We start from the raw sequence: 17,280 nt of genomic DNA, 5'->3' as shown, positions 1-17,280 counted from the left end.
AAGGAAGAATCCTTCCATCCGCCTATGCATGAGATTATTGGGGAAGATGGTGGCTTCATTCGAAGCAGTCCCCTATGCTCAATTTCATTCAAGACTGTTGCAAAACAGGATCTTGTTGGCTTGGAACAAGAAAATCCAAACCTTGGACTTACCAATCTATCTGACCCCAGAAGTTCTTCAGAACCTCAGTTGGGGGTTGGCAGCCAAGAATTTGCAGAAGGGAAAATCCTTCATACTGGTTACTTGGAAGATTGTGACAACGGATGCCAGTCTGACAAGCTGGGGAGCAGACCTAGAGGAGGTTACGGTCCAAGGAAAATTGTCTAGGGCTGAGAAGACCTTGCCCAACAACATCCTAGAGATTCAGGCTTGGGCCTGGATGTCCAGCTTACAGAATTGGCCCGTCAGGATTCAATCTGACAATGCTACAGCGGTAGCCTACATCAATCTCCAAGGGGGCACCATAAATCACGCAGCCCAGAGGGAAGTGAACCATATTGGGCAGAGAAGCGTGTACCTTGCCTGTCTGCAGTTTTCATTCCAGGCGTGGAGAGCAGATTTCTTAAGCCGCCAGCAGCTGTTTCCAGGGGAATGGTCTCTACACCCCGACATCTTTCAGGCGATTTGTCAAAAATCCAGGCACCCTGGATGTGGACCTATTGGCATCCAGGTTCAACAAGAAGTTAATAAACTTTGTGTCAAGTAAAAGGGATCCACTCGCATGCAGAACAGATGCATTAGTGGCACCGTGGGATCAGTTTTCACTAATTTATGCATTCCCTCAAGTACAACTGATACCGCAACTTCTTTGCAGAATCAAACAGGAAGGGAAGCCAGTAATTCTGGTAGCCACAGCGCTCTCGCAGGGTCCAGTATTCCATCCTTCTTTACAAATGCTAAATTTAAGAGTTTGGCTATTGAAGTCCATATTCTAAAGAATTGGGGGCTTTCAGGTATGATGATTTCTACCCTGATTAATGCTAAAAAGCCAGCCTCCAGAGTAATTTATTATAGGGTCTGTAAACCCTATGTCTCTTGGTGTGAGTCCAAGATATGGCATCCCTGAAAGTATGTCATAGGTATCAGGGGCGTAACTAGAAATCACAGGGCCCCATAGCAAAATGTTGTATGGGCCCCCCCCCCCCCCCACAAAAAAAAGATGATAGTCTCCCACTCCTTTCCTACCTCCTGTTCAGACTCCAGAGCCTCCTCATGTGCTGAAAACGATGTCCTTTCACAGGCGCTCTCAAGCGTTCGGCCTGGCCCACTCTGCTCTCTGCTCCTGCTGTATGCGGCTGCGTGTGTCAGGACATGGCAGGACTCGCGGGGCCTGGGAGGCTTAACAGTTAACTTACATTCCTCATCCTCCCCGGGCCCCGGGGGGTGGGGGGTACCTAGAGCATTTGGCACCCAGGGCAGATCCTATATCTGGCACCCCCCCACTTTAAAATGTAAAAACAACCCCCTGTGCCCCCGCATACCTCTGCATCCCCCAATATCTCTTTGTCACTACTTTGTACCCCCTCGCCAAAACTGGACCCCTTTACATTACACAGCCCCCCTGCACCTCTGGACCCCTTTACATCAAATAACCCCCTGCACCACTGGACCACTTTACATTACACAACCTGCTACACCACTGGGCCCCTTTACATTACCCAACCCCCTGCACCACTGGACCCCTTTACATTACACAGCCCCCTGCACTTCTGGACCTGTTACATTACACAACCCCCTGCACCCCTTTACATTACAGAACCCCTGCACCTCTAGACCCCTTTACATTACACAACTCCCTGAACATCTGGACCCCTTTACATTACACAGCACCCTGCACCTCTGGACCCCTTTACATTACACAGCACCCTGTACCTCTGGACCCCTTTACATTACACAGCACCCTGCACCTCTGGACCCCTTTACATTACACAGCACCCTGCACCTCTGGACCCCTTTACATTACACAGCATCTATGGACCCCTTTATATTACTCAGCACCCTGCAGCCTTTGAGTTCACATTGCTGTCCTGGAGTTTTTCGCAGTTCTGGGGTACACGCAGTTTTTTCTGCATTTTATCCCCATTTTTAGCTGCATTCCCACAGACTTCTATTAGTTTGTATAATGTTACTGTGTTTTCTGAAAGCACACCAAAGTTGCAGTATAGAGTACATTTGGTGCTCTTTCAGAAAATGTTGTCAAAATGTGTAACCTAATAGAAGTCTGTGGGACTGTAGTGGAAATGGAGTTAAATGCGGGAAAAATCTGTATACACCATCACTGCAACTGAACCACAGTGCATCAGTGTGAATCAACTTGAGTCCTGGTTCACATATATGCAATGCAGGAATCAGCGCGATTCTAGTGCGGACTCCTGCATTGCATGTCGCTTTCTGGAGGTTCACACTGCCCTTTGCAAGCTGCTACGGGGGTCAATGTAAAGTTACTCACATCCCCATATCAGTTTGCAGATCACAGTGCGAACTGTGAAATGGTGCAGGCATGGGATCGCATAGGTGTGAACACCCATGCGATCCGATTCCAGTGCAGACCAAAAAAGGGTCCTGCACCATTTTGGAGAGAATGCAATGCGATTTCAGCCATACAGTTTGTATGGCTAAACTTGCATTGCACAGACATTGCATGTGATTTGCACAGCAATGTGGTGCGAATCACATGCAATGTCTGTGATTGCACTAGTGAAAAACATGGCTAAAGGAACATGATGTGGCCATCTATTAGTATCGGCTGGTTAAAAGAAAATGCTTTGGATAGAGTTAATGAAAGATTCTGCTGAAGGACAACAGAGGAAAGAGGGGGAGAGAAAGATTTGGGAGAGAGAGGGCAGAGTCTGGACACAGTGACAGTGCTGCAAACTCACTTGGATGTTCCCAGGATGTTCACACACGCTTCTGTAGCTGTCGGCTACTTTTGTAAATGCTCCCGCCCCCACATTCCTTTCAGACACAGCACACGGGCTGCACGGAGCTTGGATGGACACAGAGAAGAGGGAGGGAGCAGAGCCGATGCAGCCTCTTCCATTTCTGTGGAGGGGGTGGGGGGAGTTGTACTCGCTGGGCTGTTAGAACGTAATGCACAGCATTGTGTCAAGTACAGCCGACATCCCTATATTTATGCCTGATGGTTCAGTCCACCTGAGCTGGGATCTCCCTGCACACATTGCCACTGCTGCTACCAAGCCTGCCCGTTGTCACTGTTTCATACGCCGTCTGACATCCCCACAGCGTGTGCCACCCAGTGCGGACCACCCCGCACTCCCAGTTAGTATGCCACTTGCGGGCCCCACTCGGCTGCGGGCCCCATAGCGCCTGCATGGGTCGCTATGGCGGTAGTTCCGCCACTGATAGGTATAATTCTTACCATTCTACAGCTGGGAATAGAAATTAAGCTGGCCTTGAGTACTATTAAGGGTCAAATCTCGGCCTTATCAATGTTCTTTCAAAGGCCGCTTGCTTCACATTCCTTAATTCGGCCCTTTATACAAGGGGTAATGCATATAAATCCACCAGTTAGATCCCGTCTGTGCCCATGGGATTTGAATCTAGTTTTATCGGTGTTACAAAATCAGCCTTTTGAGCCAATACGTCAAAGTCCATTGGTCATTTTGACAAGGAAATTGTTTATTTTTTTGGGTGATTATCTCTTCGGCTAGAAAGTATCAGAGTTGGCTGCTTTTTTTTATAAAGAGCCATATTTTATTGTTCATAAAATCAGGGTGGTGTTGCAACCTCACCCGTCTTTTTTACCTAAGGTAGTATCAGGTTTTTATCTGAACCAAGATGTTGTCCTACCTTCCTTTTTTCCAGAACCTAGTTCTACGCAGGAAAAATCTTTGCACTCACTTGATGTAGTGAGGGCAGTCAGAATTTATCTGAAAGCGACAGCTCAGATACGTAACACTGATGTTTGGTTTGTGTTGCCAGAAAGTCCCAGGAAGGGCCAGGCAGCATCGAAGTCTACTATTTCTAAGTGGATTTGGCAGGTTATTATCCAGGCTTATGGTTTGAAAGGGAAAACCCCCCCCCCTTCCAAGTTACAGTGCACTCTACCAGAGCAGTCAGTGCTTCCTGGGCAGTTCATCACCAAGCATCTATGACTCAGATCTGCAAGGCTGCAACTTGGTCTTCGGTCCATACATTCACCAGGTTCTATCAGGTGGATGTAAAAGGGCATGAGGATGCCACCTTCCGGCGCAGTGTTCTGCAAGCAGCAGTATAGATCCTCACGTCTGATGGCAGCGGGTTTTGTTCTGTGTCTCCCTCCCCTAAGATGGCATTGATTTGGGATATCCCATTAAGTAATTATTATGGACCTGTGTCCCGTGATGTACAATTAAGAAATTAGGATTTTTATAACAGCTTACCTGTAAAATCCTTTTCTTGGAGTACATCACGGGACACAGAGGTCCCACCCCTCTTTCTGGGATATATCTATATTGCTTTGCTACAAAACTAAAGTACTCCCTGTAGTGGGAGTGGCTGCATAGGAAGGGGGGACTTCCCTTCTTGGGTGTGCCATTGTCCATCACCTGAAGGTGGCCTATAACCCATGTAGTAATTATTATGGCTCTGTGTCCCATGATGTACTCCAAGAAAAGAATTTTACAGGTAAGCTGTTATAAAAATCCTAATTTTCTGTGGAATTTGTCATGTTTGTAATCACATTCAAGGGCTGTGCGGATATAATTGATAGAAGTACTCTAATAGAACATAACTTCTTAGAATCTATAATGCAAATGGTAATGCAAACACCTTGGCTGTACTGATGGTTATACAAATAAAAAAGATGAGAGTGAGCATGATACTCGTGGATGTGGTTATATGATAATGCGAGAAAATTGGATGGAAAATAAATGAACTTGTATATTGCAAGCAAATAATGTGGAAATGTTTTAAGATACCATAAACTGGTTTATTGCAAGCACACAGCATATTTATATCCTTAATTAACCACTTAAGCTCTGGAAGATTTTACCCCCTTCATGACCAGGCCAATTTTTTGTTATTCATCACTGCGCTACATTAATTAGCAATTGCGCCGTCATGCAACAGTGTAGCCAAATTAAATTTATATCATATGTTTTACACAAATAGAGCTTTCTTTTGACACCACTGGATTTTTTTTGTCTTTTGTTATATAAACGAAAAAGTCAGAACAGTTTTATTCTTTTTTATTTTCTGCTGTAATACATACTCAATAAAAAAAGGCCAAAATTTATTTTGCTACATGTCTTTGTTAAAAAAAAAAAAAACAATAAGTGTATATCAATTGGTTTGCATGAAAGTTATAGCAACTGAAAACTATGGTATATTTACTGGAATGTTTAGTTATTTATTTTTTATACTAGTAATGGCGGTCATCAGTGACTTATAGTGGGGCTGTAATAGTTCAGCCAGCAATCTGACACTAACCTCCCCAGCCCCACCCAATGATCTGTATATCCGATCCATGACGTGCCGACCCGGAACGCCCGGTAAACAACATACCATTCGGCGATCACGGTCTTTGAGGCAGATTGTCTTATCTGTCCTTCTAATAATTGAATCCTCTACCACCAGTACCTTTCTAACCATGCCTCCCCCCCCCCCCCATTGTAAAGAGGTCTTGCAGATTAGAATAAGCCCCTTGCTCGCAGACCCACACAACCACTACACAGGGTTGTTGGGATGAGGCCCTTGTCCTCCTCAACAAGGGAACAAGGCACCCCCCATGTGGAGGACATGTAGCCTGGTGTGGTTACGGAGAGGGTTCACATTCTTACTCCCCCCCTTTCTTGGCCAGCCAGGCTGAATGTTCAAGTTAACGGTGTGGTATACATTTTTAGGGGGACTTCATGCTTTTTTTTTTTATGTGTGAGGTACTCCCTTACAATTTATACCAGACTGAAAGGGTCTATTGTATATTTTGGGGCAGACTCTATGTATTTTTTGTTTGCAAAAGAGACATTTACAACACAAAAAAATATATAAAGTTTAAATTCCTGAGAAATGGTATTCATTGGCTTTTTTTATTTTATTTATTTAAGCAGCACACAAACCCCTCTAACGATCCACTTAAATACATAACAGATCCTTGCAGGGATCTGTGTGTTTTTTTTACCATTTCAGCTCCGGAAGATTTACCCTCTTTCCTGACCAGGCCATTTTTTGCGATATGGCACTGCGTTGCTTTAACTGACAATTGCGCGGCTTCCTCCTTAAAGCGGGAGTTCCGCCGTTTTTTTTTTTTAAAGCCAGCAGCTACAAATACTGCAGCTGCTGCACCCGAAGCTGATCTCTCAATCGTATCTCGGGTGCTGCCGCCACCATCTTGGGTATGGGAATCAGGAAGTGGAGCCTTGTGGCTTCATTTCCCGGTTCCCTACTGCGCATGCGCGAGTCGCGCTGCGCAATAAGGATGGTCCCCGCTGTCTCTGGGATCCCTGTGTTTCCCAGCAGACAGCGGGAGACCCGCGGGAAGTGGCATAAATATCCGCAGAGTCTGTCTTGTTTACATAGGCAGACTGCGGTTCTGCTTGTGTTACGAACGATCGGCAGGTACTGGCTGACATAGAGTCTGCCGGATCTGCTGATTGGCTCCTGCTGTGTCCAATCACAGTGGGAGTGGATTGCCAGCAGTGTGCGTGCCAGCCCCAGACCTGGAAGTGCAGGATCAAGTTTTGAACTATATCAGAGTACTCATACCCCTTCCTGTTGACCATCGGTGTTTGTGTCAGGCTTGTGAGTATATTCATTACCTTTAGCACCAATTATCAAGGATGAATTTGTAGAGCTATGCATCTTTCTTGTTCTGTATGTACCTGTACTAATTTAATTACGCTCATATTTTAGAGTATGTATACACGAGATGTTTGTTATGCCTAAGAGAAAGGACGGACAGTCCGAAACATGTCGGCATCATTCTCCATACTACATATGTTTCAAGCCTGCTCCAACCCAGCATTGTGAAGTACTCTTTGTATATGTTTGATACGTATTATATTATTTTTTCCTCTAATAAATAAATATATATATATTTTTTGAATAAATCAAATCTAAGGGGATATACCATATAGTCAACAAGAGGGAACTAAGAACTGTGTGGGGAATATGTTTTATATATAATTTATATGATACATTATATATCATATTGTGTATTGTATTTATCAAGTGTATAAAATTGATTGGATTTATAAATAGAAATCAATTATTGTCATTCCCAACTGGAATTATCTGTTTATAATTGGATATCTTTAATTTTATTATGCACGTGCATATTCCTTATTTAAAGTCCCAAAACCCTTTTCTCTTTTTTCCACATGTACTACGTATTTAATGCTGCGCAGGCGAGCCGCTTCACCGCCATATACAGTGGGTACGGAAAGTATTCAGACCACCTTTAAATTTTTCACTCTTTGTTATATTGCATTGCATTGCGATTTGCTAAAATCCTTTAAGTTCATTTTTTTCCTCATTAATGTACACATAGCACCCAATATTGACAGAAAAACACAGAATTGTTGACATTTTTGCAGATTTATTAAAAAAGAAAAAAAAAATGTCACATGGTCCTAAGTATTCAGACCCTTTGCTCAGTATTTAGTAGAAGCACCCTTTTGATCTAATACAGCCATGAGTCTTTTTGGGAAAGATGCAACAAGTTTTTCACACCTGGATTTGGGGATCCTCTGCCATTCCTCCCTGCAGATCCTCTCCAGTTCTGTTGGGTTGGATGGTAAACGTTGGTGGACGGCCATTTTTAGGTCTCTCCAGAAATGCTCAATTGGGTTTAAGTCAGGGCTCTGGCTGGGCCATTCAAGAACAGTCAGGGAGTTGTTGTGAAGCCACTCCTTTGTTATTTTAGCTGTGTGCTTAGGGTCATTGTCTTGTTGGAAGGTAAACCTTCGGCCCAGTCTGAAGGTCCTGAGCACTCTGGAGAAGGTTTTCGTCCAGGATATTCCTATACTTGGCCGAATTCATCTTTCCCTCGACTGCAACCAGTAGTCCTATCCCTGCAGCTGAAAAACACCCCCACAGCATGATGCTGCCACCACCATGCTTCACTTTTGGGACTGTATTGGACAGGTGATGAGCAGTGCCTGGTTTCTCCACACATACCGCTTAGAATTAAGGCCAAAAAGTTCTATCTTGCTCTTATCAGAGCAGAGAATCTTATTTCTCACTATCTTAGAGTCTTTCAGGTGTTTTTTTAGCAAACTCCATGCGGGCTTTCATGTGTCTTCCACTGAGGATAGGCTTCCGTCGGGCCACTCTGCCATAAAGCCCCAACTGGTGGAGGGCTGCAGTGATGGCTGACTTTCTATAACTTTCTCCCATCTCCCAACTGCATCTCTGGAGCTCAGCCACAGTGATCTTTGGGTTCTTCTTTACCTCTCTCACCAAGGCTCTTCTCCGCCGATAGCTCAGTTTGGCCGGAAGGCCAGCTCTAGGAAGGGTTCTGGTCATCCCAAACATCTTCCATTTAAGGATTATGGAGGCCACTGTGCTCTTAAGTGCAGCAGAATTTTTTTGTAACCTTGGCCAGACCCGTGCCTTGCCACAATTCTGTCTCTGAGCTCTTCAGGCAGTTCCTTTGACCTTATGATTCTCATTTGCTCTGACATGCACTGTGAGCTGTAAGGTCTTATATAGACAGGTGTGTGGCTTTCCTAATCAAGTCCAATCAGTATAATCAAACACAGCTGGACTCAAATGAAGGTTTAGAACCATCTCAAGGATGATCAGAATATATATATATATATGGGTGTCACAGCAAAGGGTTTGAATACTTAGGACCATGTGATATTTCAGTTTTTCTTTTTTAATAAATCTGCAGAAATGTCAACAATTCTTTGTTTTTCTGTCAATATAACAAAGGGGGTCTGAATTCTTTCCTTCCCCACTGTATATATATATATATATATATATATATATATATATATATATATATATATATACATATATATATACAGTATACGGTTGGTAAGCAATTAAAAAAGAAAGCACAGCATGTTGTAATACGGCAGCTGGGGGTGTACACATGCTGGAGCCACAATGCTTTGATTCGTGACTGTGGCAAGCATAATATCACCAGTTGCATTTGGTGGGCACCACTGCTTACCAAATTCAACCAAATCAAATAAGAGTCTGTGCGGCAACTTTCCCACAACCATGTGCAATGCATATAGCTGTGATGAGGGCGATGCAGCTTTTAAGGGGTTAAAAAAAGGTGGTGAGGAAGCAACATATCACCTCCTCACTGCCCATCTAATACCTCTGAAAAGCAATCCACATGCGGCAGTACAGAGACTAAATGCCGATTCACACTTTTGTGCTGTGCATTTGCAACAAATTCTGTGCAGATTCTGCACCACATCCAAATCACACCCTGTTCATGCGACACCGCTGCAGGTGTGTATGTTAACCACTTGCAGACCGCTGTCGGCATATGTACGACGCCGCCATGTGCGCACCTGCCGCGAGCTCCGTGACCGTGATCGTGTCACAGAGCTGAAGAATGGGGAGATGCCGATGTAAACAGTATCTGCCCGTTTTGCCTAGTAACAGGACACTAATCTTCTGCTCCCTGTCATAGGGAGCAGCAATCAGTGTCACGTCACACAAGCCCATCCACCAGTCAGTTAGAAACACTCCCCTAGGAAACACTTAACCCCTCCCTGCCCCCTAGTGGTTAACCCCTTCACTGCCAGTGACATTTTTACATTAATCAATGCAAGTTTAATGCATTGATCACTGTATTAATGCCAATGGTCCCAAAAAATGTGTCAAAATTGTCCAATTTGTCGCCAATAATGTCGCAGTCACGATAAAAATCGTCTCTATTTTTTTGTTTATAGCGCAAAAAATAAAAACCACAGAGGTGATCAAATACCACCAAAAGAAAGCTCTATTTGTGGGAAAAAAAGGACGCCAATTTTGTTTGGGAGCCATGTCGCACGACCGCGCAATTGTCAGTTAAAGCGACACAGTGCCGAATCGCAAAAAGTGGCCTGGTCCTTTGGCTGCAAATTGGTCCGGGGCTTAAGTGGTTAAAGTGATTGTAAACCCTTTACAACCACTTTATACTACAGGCAAGCCTATAATTAGGCTTTCCTGTAGCTACACTGGATATCTCCTAAACCTGCACGGTTTAGGAGATATCCCTGTATTTGCATGTGCCGATGTCATCGGCATATACGCACTTAAGCAAACTGAAGCAACAGCACGTACGTGCTGTTGCTTCAGTTACACTGTGCCGTTACCAGGGGCTCCCATGCGCATGCGACGGCGTCACGGCTCCAGCCAATCACAACGCGGGAGCCACGATACCTGGAGGTAACCCCTGGAAGAGGTGAACGAGGAACGCTGCGGGGGCTTCAATCTAAGGTAAGTAATTCATAATGAGCTATGAGTATGCTATGAATACTAGCTCATTATGCCTTTGTCTTGCAGGTTTGTTTGTTTTTTTGATTTTTTTTTACGAGTTTACAACCACTTCAAGCATGTTTCTGGTCAAATGGAATAAAAAGAAAAAGGTTTGTATTGCTCAGGGTAGTGTCCACACCATACTCTGTTTTGACACCCCTTTGCCTATTAGCCCAGAAAATGGGAATTTTTAATCTGACAAATTCAGTTCTTATTGAATTTTAGTGGGATTTAGGTTTTTCCATCCAAACTTTTTCAAAGTTCAGGGTATCCTGCTGGAATCAAACCCAGGGCATCAAGAGTGCTCAGTAGCTCACTAGTCTTTTTTTCATCACCTCATGGTCTAATGCCCTGTACACACGTCAATCTGTCAGATTTTTTCAGACGGATTTTGGCCCAAACTTGTCTTGCATACACACGGTCGCACAAAGTTGTCGGAAAATCCGACCGTTCAGAACGAGGTGACGTAGAACACGTACGACGGGACTATAAATGAGCCAGTAGCCAATAGCTTTCGTCTCATAATTTATTCTGAGCATGTGTGGCACTTTGTCTGTCAGAATTGTCTGCACACGATTGGAATTTTGTTGTCGTAAAATTTTAAATCCAGCTCTCAAACTTTGTGTGTCGGAAATTCCGATGGAAAAAGTCAGATGGAGCCCACACACGATCGGATTTTCCAACAACAAGATCCGAACGCACATTTTCCTGTCGGAAAGTCCGACAGTGTGTACAGTGCATAAGTGTGACTTGTAAACTCTCTCACCTCTTTCGCTGCTACATCAAGGAGAAAAAGGTGGTATAGTAGTCAGTAAAAAAGAAAAAGAAAAAAACATTGCAACCATCTCAAAAATTAAAATGAATGTATAATTGTTAGTGTTCTAATTTCTAACCTTAACAGAGGTTTTTTTTTTTTTTTTGTTTTTTTTTACTGGAATTTATTGCTAAACTACAAAACTACAAATGTCGTATGAGATTTCAGCTTACGAGACAACGTGGGGGGTTGATTTACTAAAACCAAATAGGCTGTTTACTTTGCAAGTACATTTCCCTTCGGCTTCTTGAATTTGGTAATGTATTTTGCAAAAAATGCTGCATCATGTTAAAGGAAAATAACAACAATATTTTTGATTGCATTTGATTGGACGAATGTCATAGAGTTAATATGTTGCAAGTGATTGTTTATGGGGTAACTGATCTAGTTGTAGAAGATGATGCAATGTACCCATTTTTCTGTTGGCATATACAATGTAAGACCAACATGTGTTAGCTAATTCAGCATGTCTAAATGCATCAAGTTTTAGAAATAAGCCCCAAAAAATAGTTATAGTTTTTTTTTTATTAAGACAGTCAAAGATTATAAATAAGTATTCATACATTTGTAAGTATTTGTACATATGATGTGCCTTTTTATTAACGGTATTAACTGCTTATTATTTATTACATGTAATATATAATGTAGCGCCGGCTCCTGAAGAGCACGTACTATGTTTTTGAAGTTTAAGGTTACACCTGAACTGCAGTTTGGTTTGGGTATAATTATTCCAAATTTTGACCTCAGCATCAGTCTGACTGGACTATAGGGTGTTCAGCCTGGCCCCCGGGGGCACTGTCTCTTCTAGCAGGTATGGAACCATAGTCTGGTTGGGTGCTTTAAGGTTACTTTCTCTCAGAGCCCGCCCAGTGGAAGTGTCACTCTTGCAAGTACTCTTGTTGGTATTTAAGATGCGGATGTCACGTGGTTCGGGGTTCCGGTCCAGGAATATGCTCTGACTCCATGGTCCTGGTCCTCCTGACCAGCCCCCAGGAAGGCTATGGCCTGGGGTGCGGATCCACCCAACTTTATGTCTTGGGGCTGGCTAGCCCGAGGCAAGGAACCTAAAAAAAGGATTCTGAGGTGGTCTGGTGCCGTCTACGGTTGTGGGGAGGCCCAGCGACTTCGTAGCTATCCAGGGGAGGACTCTTCAGAAGAAGGCCATGCACGGGTTGGTTTCTTAGCAAGAGCCTGGTGAGGCTGAAGTACCTAAGTGAATCCAATCTCATGGGTATCGCCAAACCGGCTGAAAGATCCGGGTATTACACGAGTGTTCTACAAGTTCTAGTTTGCTACATGTTCTACAACAACGTCTGTGGCAGAGGCTTATTCTTACATGTTCTACAACAACGTCTGTGGCAGAGACTTATTCCTACATGTTCTACAACAACGTCTGTGGCAGAGACTTATTCCTACATTATCTACAACAACGTCTGTGGCAGAGGCTTATTCTTACATGTTCTACAACAACGTCTGTGGCAGAGACTTGCTCCTGATTTAAGCTCCTTGTTGGTTACTAGGCCTTGTGAGAGAGGGACTATCCAACTTGAGTGAACATCCAGCTGTGAATGGTTATTCTCTGGATTTAGTCAAAGTAAAAAAGAGTTCTTTATTATTGACTTTGACACTAAGAGTACCTTAACTTTCCTCCTAACCCTCTGATCCTATACTAAGAGACTGTTCGTTAACTACGTTTTTTGCAAATAAAAATCCTTTTAAGTGGATCTGTCATCAGTCTCTAAAGTTTCTGGTTCATCTACCACGGAAACCCCTAGATGCAAATCGAGGTGAAGAAGCTAACAGTAAGCCCAATCAAACCAGCAGCTCCTTCGGGGGTTAGTGCTACAATAATATCGCGTTTTTGCATTTTAATGCGTTTTTGGTGCTTTTTCTCGTAGCCTGACCCACAACATGTACTTGTGAAACATGGACATATGTCTCAAAAAGTTCACCAAAAACTCAACCCCAATGCATTTTTGATGTGTTTGCCATTTCCCATAGGATGTTCATTTTTGGTGTGCTTTTGAAACAGAGCACCAAGAATGCAGCATGCAGGACTTTTCAAAACACACCTGCATCACAGTGATGTGAAGAGTTCCATAGGATTTAAAGCTTAAGCTAAGAATCTTTACGTTATAAATTAGGGGCATTTTTACTTATCCAATTATATGAAAAGCAAATTGCTGTTTATGTATTTATTCTGCAAATTTGGGCATTCATAGTATAGTATAGTAAAATTAGCTTTTCATATAATTGGACAATTGAAATATATATTGACAAAAAACATTGGGGTTGAAGTTAGAAGGCGATTGGCTACAATGCACAGCTACACAAGATTTTGCACTCTCCAAATTCAGCAAATCAACCCCATTGTCTGAAGATTCTTAACTACTCTAGTAATATAAAAATTCAAATTCAGATTAACAAATGCACAAAAAAGTTGTATAAAACTTTTCGTGCTGCATTTAACCGGTTCCCGACTGGCACACGGCGATGTACATCACCAGAATGGTACGGTTGGGCAAATGGGCGTACCTGTATGTCCCTTTAAATTTGCCGCCGTGCCATTGTGTGTGGGCCCCTGGCCGGGACCTCCGTGAGTCGGATCGTGGGTCCAGCGGACTTGATCGCCCGTGATCATCTCATGGGGAGGAAGAACGGGGAGATGCTAATGTAAACAAGCATCTCCCTGTTCTGCCTAGAGACAGGGTCACTGATCTCTGCTCCCTGTGATCGGAGCAGAGATCAGTGACGTGTCAAATGTAGCCACGCCCCCCAGTTAGAATCACTCCCCAGGACACACTTAACCCCTACACTGCCACCTAGTGGTTAACCCCTTTACTACCAGTGTCATTTACACAGGAATCAGTGCATTTGTATAGCACTGATTGCTGTATAAATGACAATGGTGCCAAAAATGTGTCAAAAATGTCCAATGATCCCGCCATAATGTCGCAGTCATGATAAAAATTGTAGATCGGCGCCATTACTATAAAAAAAAAAGATTAATAAAAATGCCATAAAACTATCCCCTATTTTGTAAACGCTATAACTTTTGCGCAAACCAATCAATAAACGCTTATTGAGATTTTTTTTTTTAGAAGAATACATATCAGCCTAAACTGAGGAGAAAAAATGTTTATTTTATATATTTTTGGGGGATATTTATTATAGCAAAATGTAAAAAAATATTGTGTTTTTATTTCAAAATTGTCGCTCTTTTTTTGTTTATAGTGCAAAAAATAAAAACGTCAGGGGTGATCAAATACCACCAAAAGAAAGCTCTATTTATGGGAAAAAAAGGATGTCGATTTTGTTTTTGGGAGCCACGTGGCAATTGTCAGTTAAAGCGACGCAGTGCCGAATCGCAAAAAGTGCTCTGGTCAGGAAGGGGGTAAAATCTTCCGGGGCTGAAGACAGAAAACATCACAGCAACAGCTATAAATGCATCTATAAATGAATATAAAAAGAATATCAAATGCAGCATTCTCACACACTATAAATTAATATAAATTAGTACATTATTTATAAATAAGTTTACTGCTATTTCCCATCTGCTTATTATGAATATAATTATAACAAAAGTCCTCATCTTTTCTTCAATCACAAAGGGGTCTCCTCCTTCGGCCCTCTAGAGCGAGGTCCAGGAGCATTTCTGTTGAACAAGCAGTCAGTTCCACAATGGACAATAACTTATAAATAAGTTTGCTGCTATTTCCCATCTGCTTATTATGAACATAATTAAAACAAAAGTCCTCATCTTTCCTTCAATCACAAAGGGGTCTCCTCCTTCGGCCCTCTAGAGCGAGGTCCAGGAGCATTTCTGTTGAACAAGCAGTCAGTTCCACAATGGACAATTCTGAAGAACTGATTTCTTAGTTTTGTTGCTACATAAATGAGCAAAATAGAGTGTAGAGCTGGAAAAACATTTATTATAAAACACCACCAAAGCACTTCCAATATTGATGGGATACACATGTGCAATACGTTTAATATAATATAGAAACTACAAACCAGAAAAGACAAAACGGTAAATGTTATAGTCCTACAGTAGGTGTCTGCATGTCCGTGATTTTTCAGATTGCTTGTGTGAAGACCAAGCAAAATGATAAGTAAAATCGAAGTTATGAAGGACATAAGAAGGGGTACAACGTTCCACAACACTATAAAATAGTCCAACATCATCACCAGTTGTGTGATGTCTGAAGTGTAAGCTTGCATTGAATTACTGAAGAAAACCACACTGAACAAACCATTCATTGATGTATATCCTAAAGAAAAAATGAAAGCGGCAATAATCAGGTAGGTGACCCTCTTTCACATGATGACCTTTAGACGTAAGATAAACATTGTGAGAGGTGGAGATCTTGAAGTAGAAGAAGATGGAGAGCAGGGCCGAAAACCAGATGTTGGAAAGGTTTAAGGATTCCAAAGCACACGAAAGAAATATTGAATATATAGTTATCTCTGAAAAGTAATCAGATAAAAATAACAGGAAAGCAGCATGAAAGAAGATCCTTGATATCCCAATAGAGGTGAGAATTTTGTCGGCACCTGTTATTAATCTTCCCTTCATCCAGTCAATGATATTAACAGTCACAATAAATGATTGTATCACCAGACCTGCCAATACCGATATTACAAGCAAGGTAAATGGAACCAAATATTGTTCTAGAATCATTTCATCATAGTTTTTTTCTGTTGAATTTGCCATGTTTGTAATCACCTACAAGAGCTATGTGAGGATAGTTGATAGACGTACTCTGATAAAACATAACTTCTTAGAATCTATGATGCAAATGGTAATGCAAACACCTTGGCTGTACCGATGATTATACAAATAAAAAAGATGAGAGTGAGCATGATACTCCTGGATGTGGTTATATGATAATGCGAGAACATCGGATGGAAACAAAATGGACTTGTATAGTGCAAGCAAATACTGCGGACATTTTTTGAATGAATGAATGAATAACTTGTATAGCGCTACATTTGCAAACTAAATCGTCTCAGGGCGATATTTTTAAGATACCAGAAACTGTATTTTTTTTTTTGCAAGTGCAAAGAATATTTATATCCAGAGCCGGATTACCCACAAGGCCACCGAGGCCAGGCCTCGGGGCAGCAGTGGTGTAGGGGCGGTGCCGCATGCAGGGCTGATCCTAGGCTGCTCGGGTGCAGTGCTCCCGGGCGCCAAAGAGGTGGGGATGCTGAAGTGACAGAGTGCTCCCTTGCCTCCTCCTCCTCTTGTTTGTTTGCAGAGGTGGCTCTCTCTGCCACTGTGTTTCCTGCTCAAGCCCCTCCCCGCTCCCTGCTCCCCGCTCCCTCCTCCTGTCAGAGAAGGGGAGCAGCTAGGGATGAGATTGGACGCGGAGCGGCTGGTCTCTATGTGGAGCGAGACCAGCGGCAGCTGCACAGTGACATTGCGGGGAGGTCCGTGACACATTCTCCTCCCCTCTGTGTCTTTCTACTGCCTGCTGTGAACGGCTCTCCACCCGGGCGGCGCAGGTGCACACTGTCCACTCCTCTCCAGCTGCCGCCTGGGTGTAATGGGGGGTCTGTACCAATAGGGGGGTCTGTCCTGGGGGGTCTGTACTAATGGAGGGGGGGAGGTGTCAAAGACCGAATAGGAGAGGTGGGAGTAGAGGGTCGAAGATAAGTAGAAGGAGAGTGGTGAATATAGAAGATGCCTAGTAACCAACTTGGACTTTTAGGAATCGATTAGTGATGCAAAAATAAAGATACAAAGTTACAAGGGGGCAAGGGGAGGGGGGTAGGTGTTCACATCTTGCTCTCTTTGGTCTAAACAGTAGCGTTTATTTTCAGTGGTCAAAGGTTCAGTGCGGTGTCTGGGTGCTTCTCCCTCTGCTCCTACTGGCGCGATCGGGGAGCGGGTTTATTTCCCTCCCCTGACATCTCGCTGCAGTACTAGTGTGTGCCGTGCTCCGCTGGGCGCGCGTGCGCTGTCGGCCGGACGGACCAGGCGAGCCGAGTGTCCATAATATGGGCGCGGCCATGTTTCTGGTGTCCGAACGGTATGGGCG

General features: G+C 43.3%; 1 protein-coding gene across 1 annotated transcript; it reads right to left on the bottom strand.

Annotated features, from left to right (window-relative positions):
* Positions 1-15,007: 15,007 nt before the first annotated feature.
* On the bottom strand, positions 15,008-15,950 carry LOC143986807 (taste receptor type 2 member 116-like). The gene is given in 2 exon segments (XM_077485214.1): positions 15,008-15,578; positions 15,580-15,950. Coding segments are annotated over 2 exon segments (942 nt in total).
* Positions 15,951-17,280: the final 1,330 nt, after the last annotated feature.

Source organism: Lithobates pipiens, unplaced genomic scaffold (assembly GCF_037356315.1).
Source record: "Lithobates pipiens isolate NorthernLeopardFrog02 unplaced genomic scaffold, aLitPip1_a1.2 Scaffold_18, whole genome shotgun sequence".
NCBI classification, from domain to species: Eukaryota; Metazoa; Chordata; class Amphibia; order Anura; family Ranidae; genus Lithobates; species Lithobates pipiens.
This window is presented reverse-complemented; position numbering and strand designations above follow the sequence as displayed.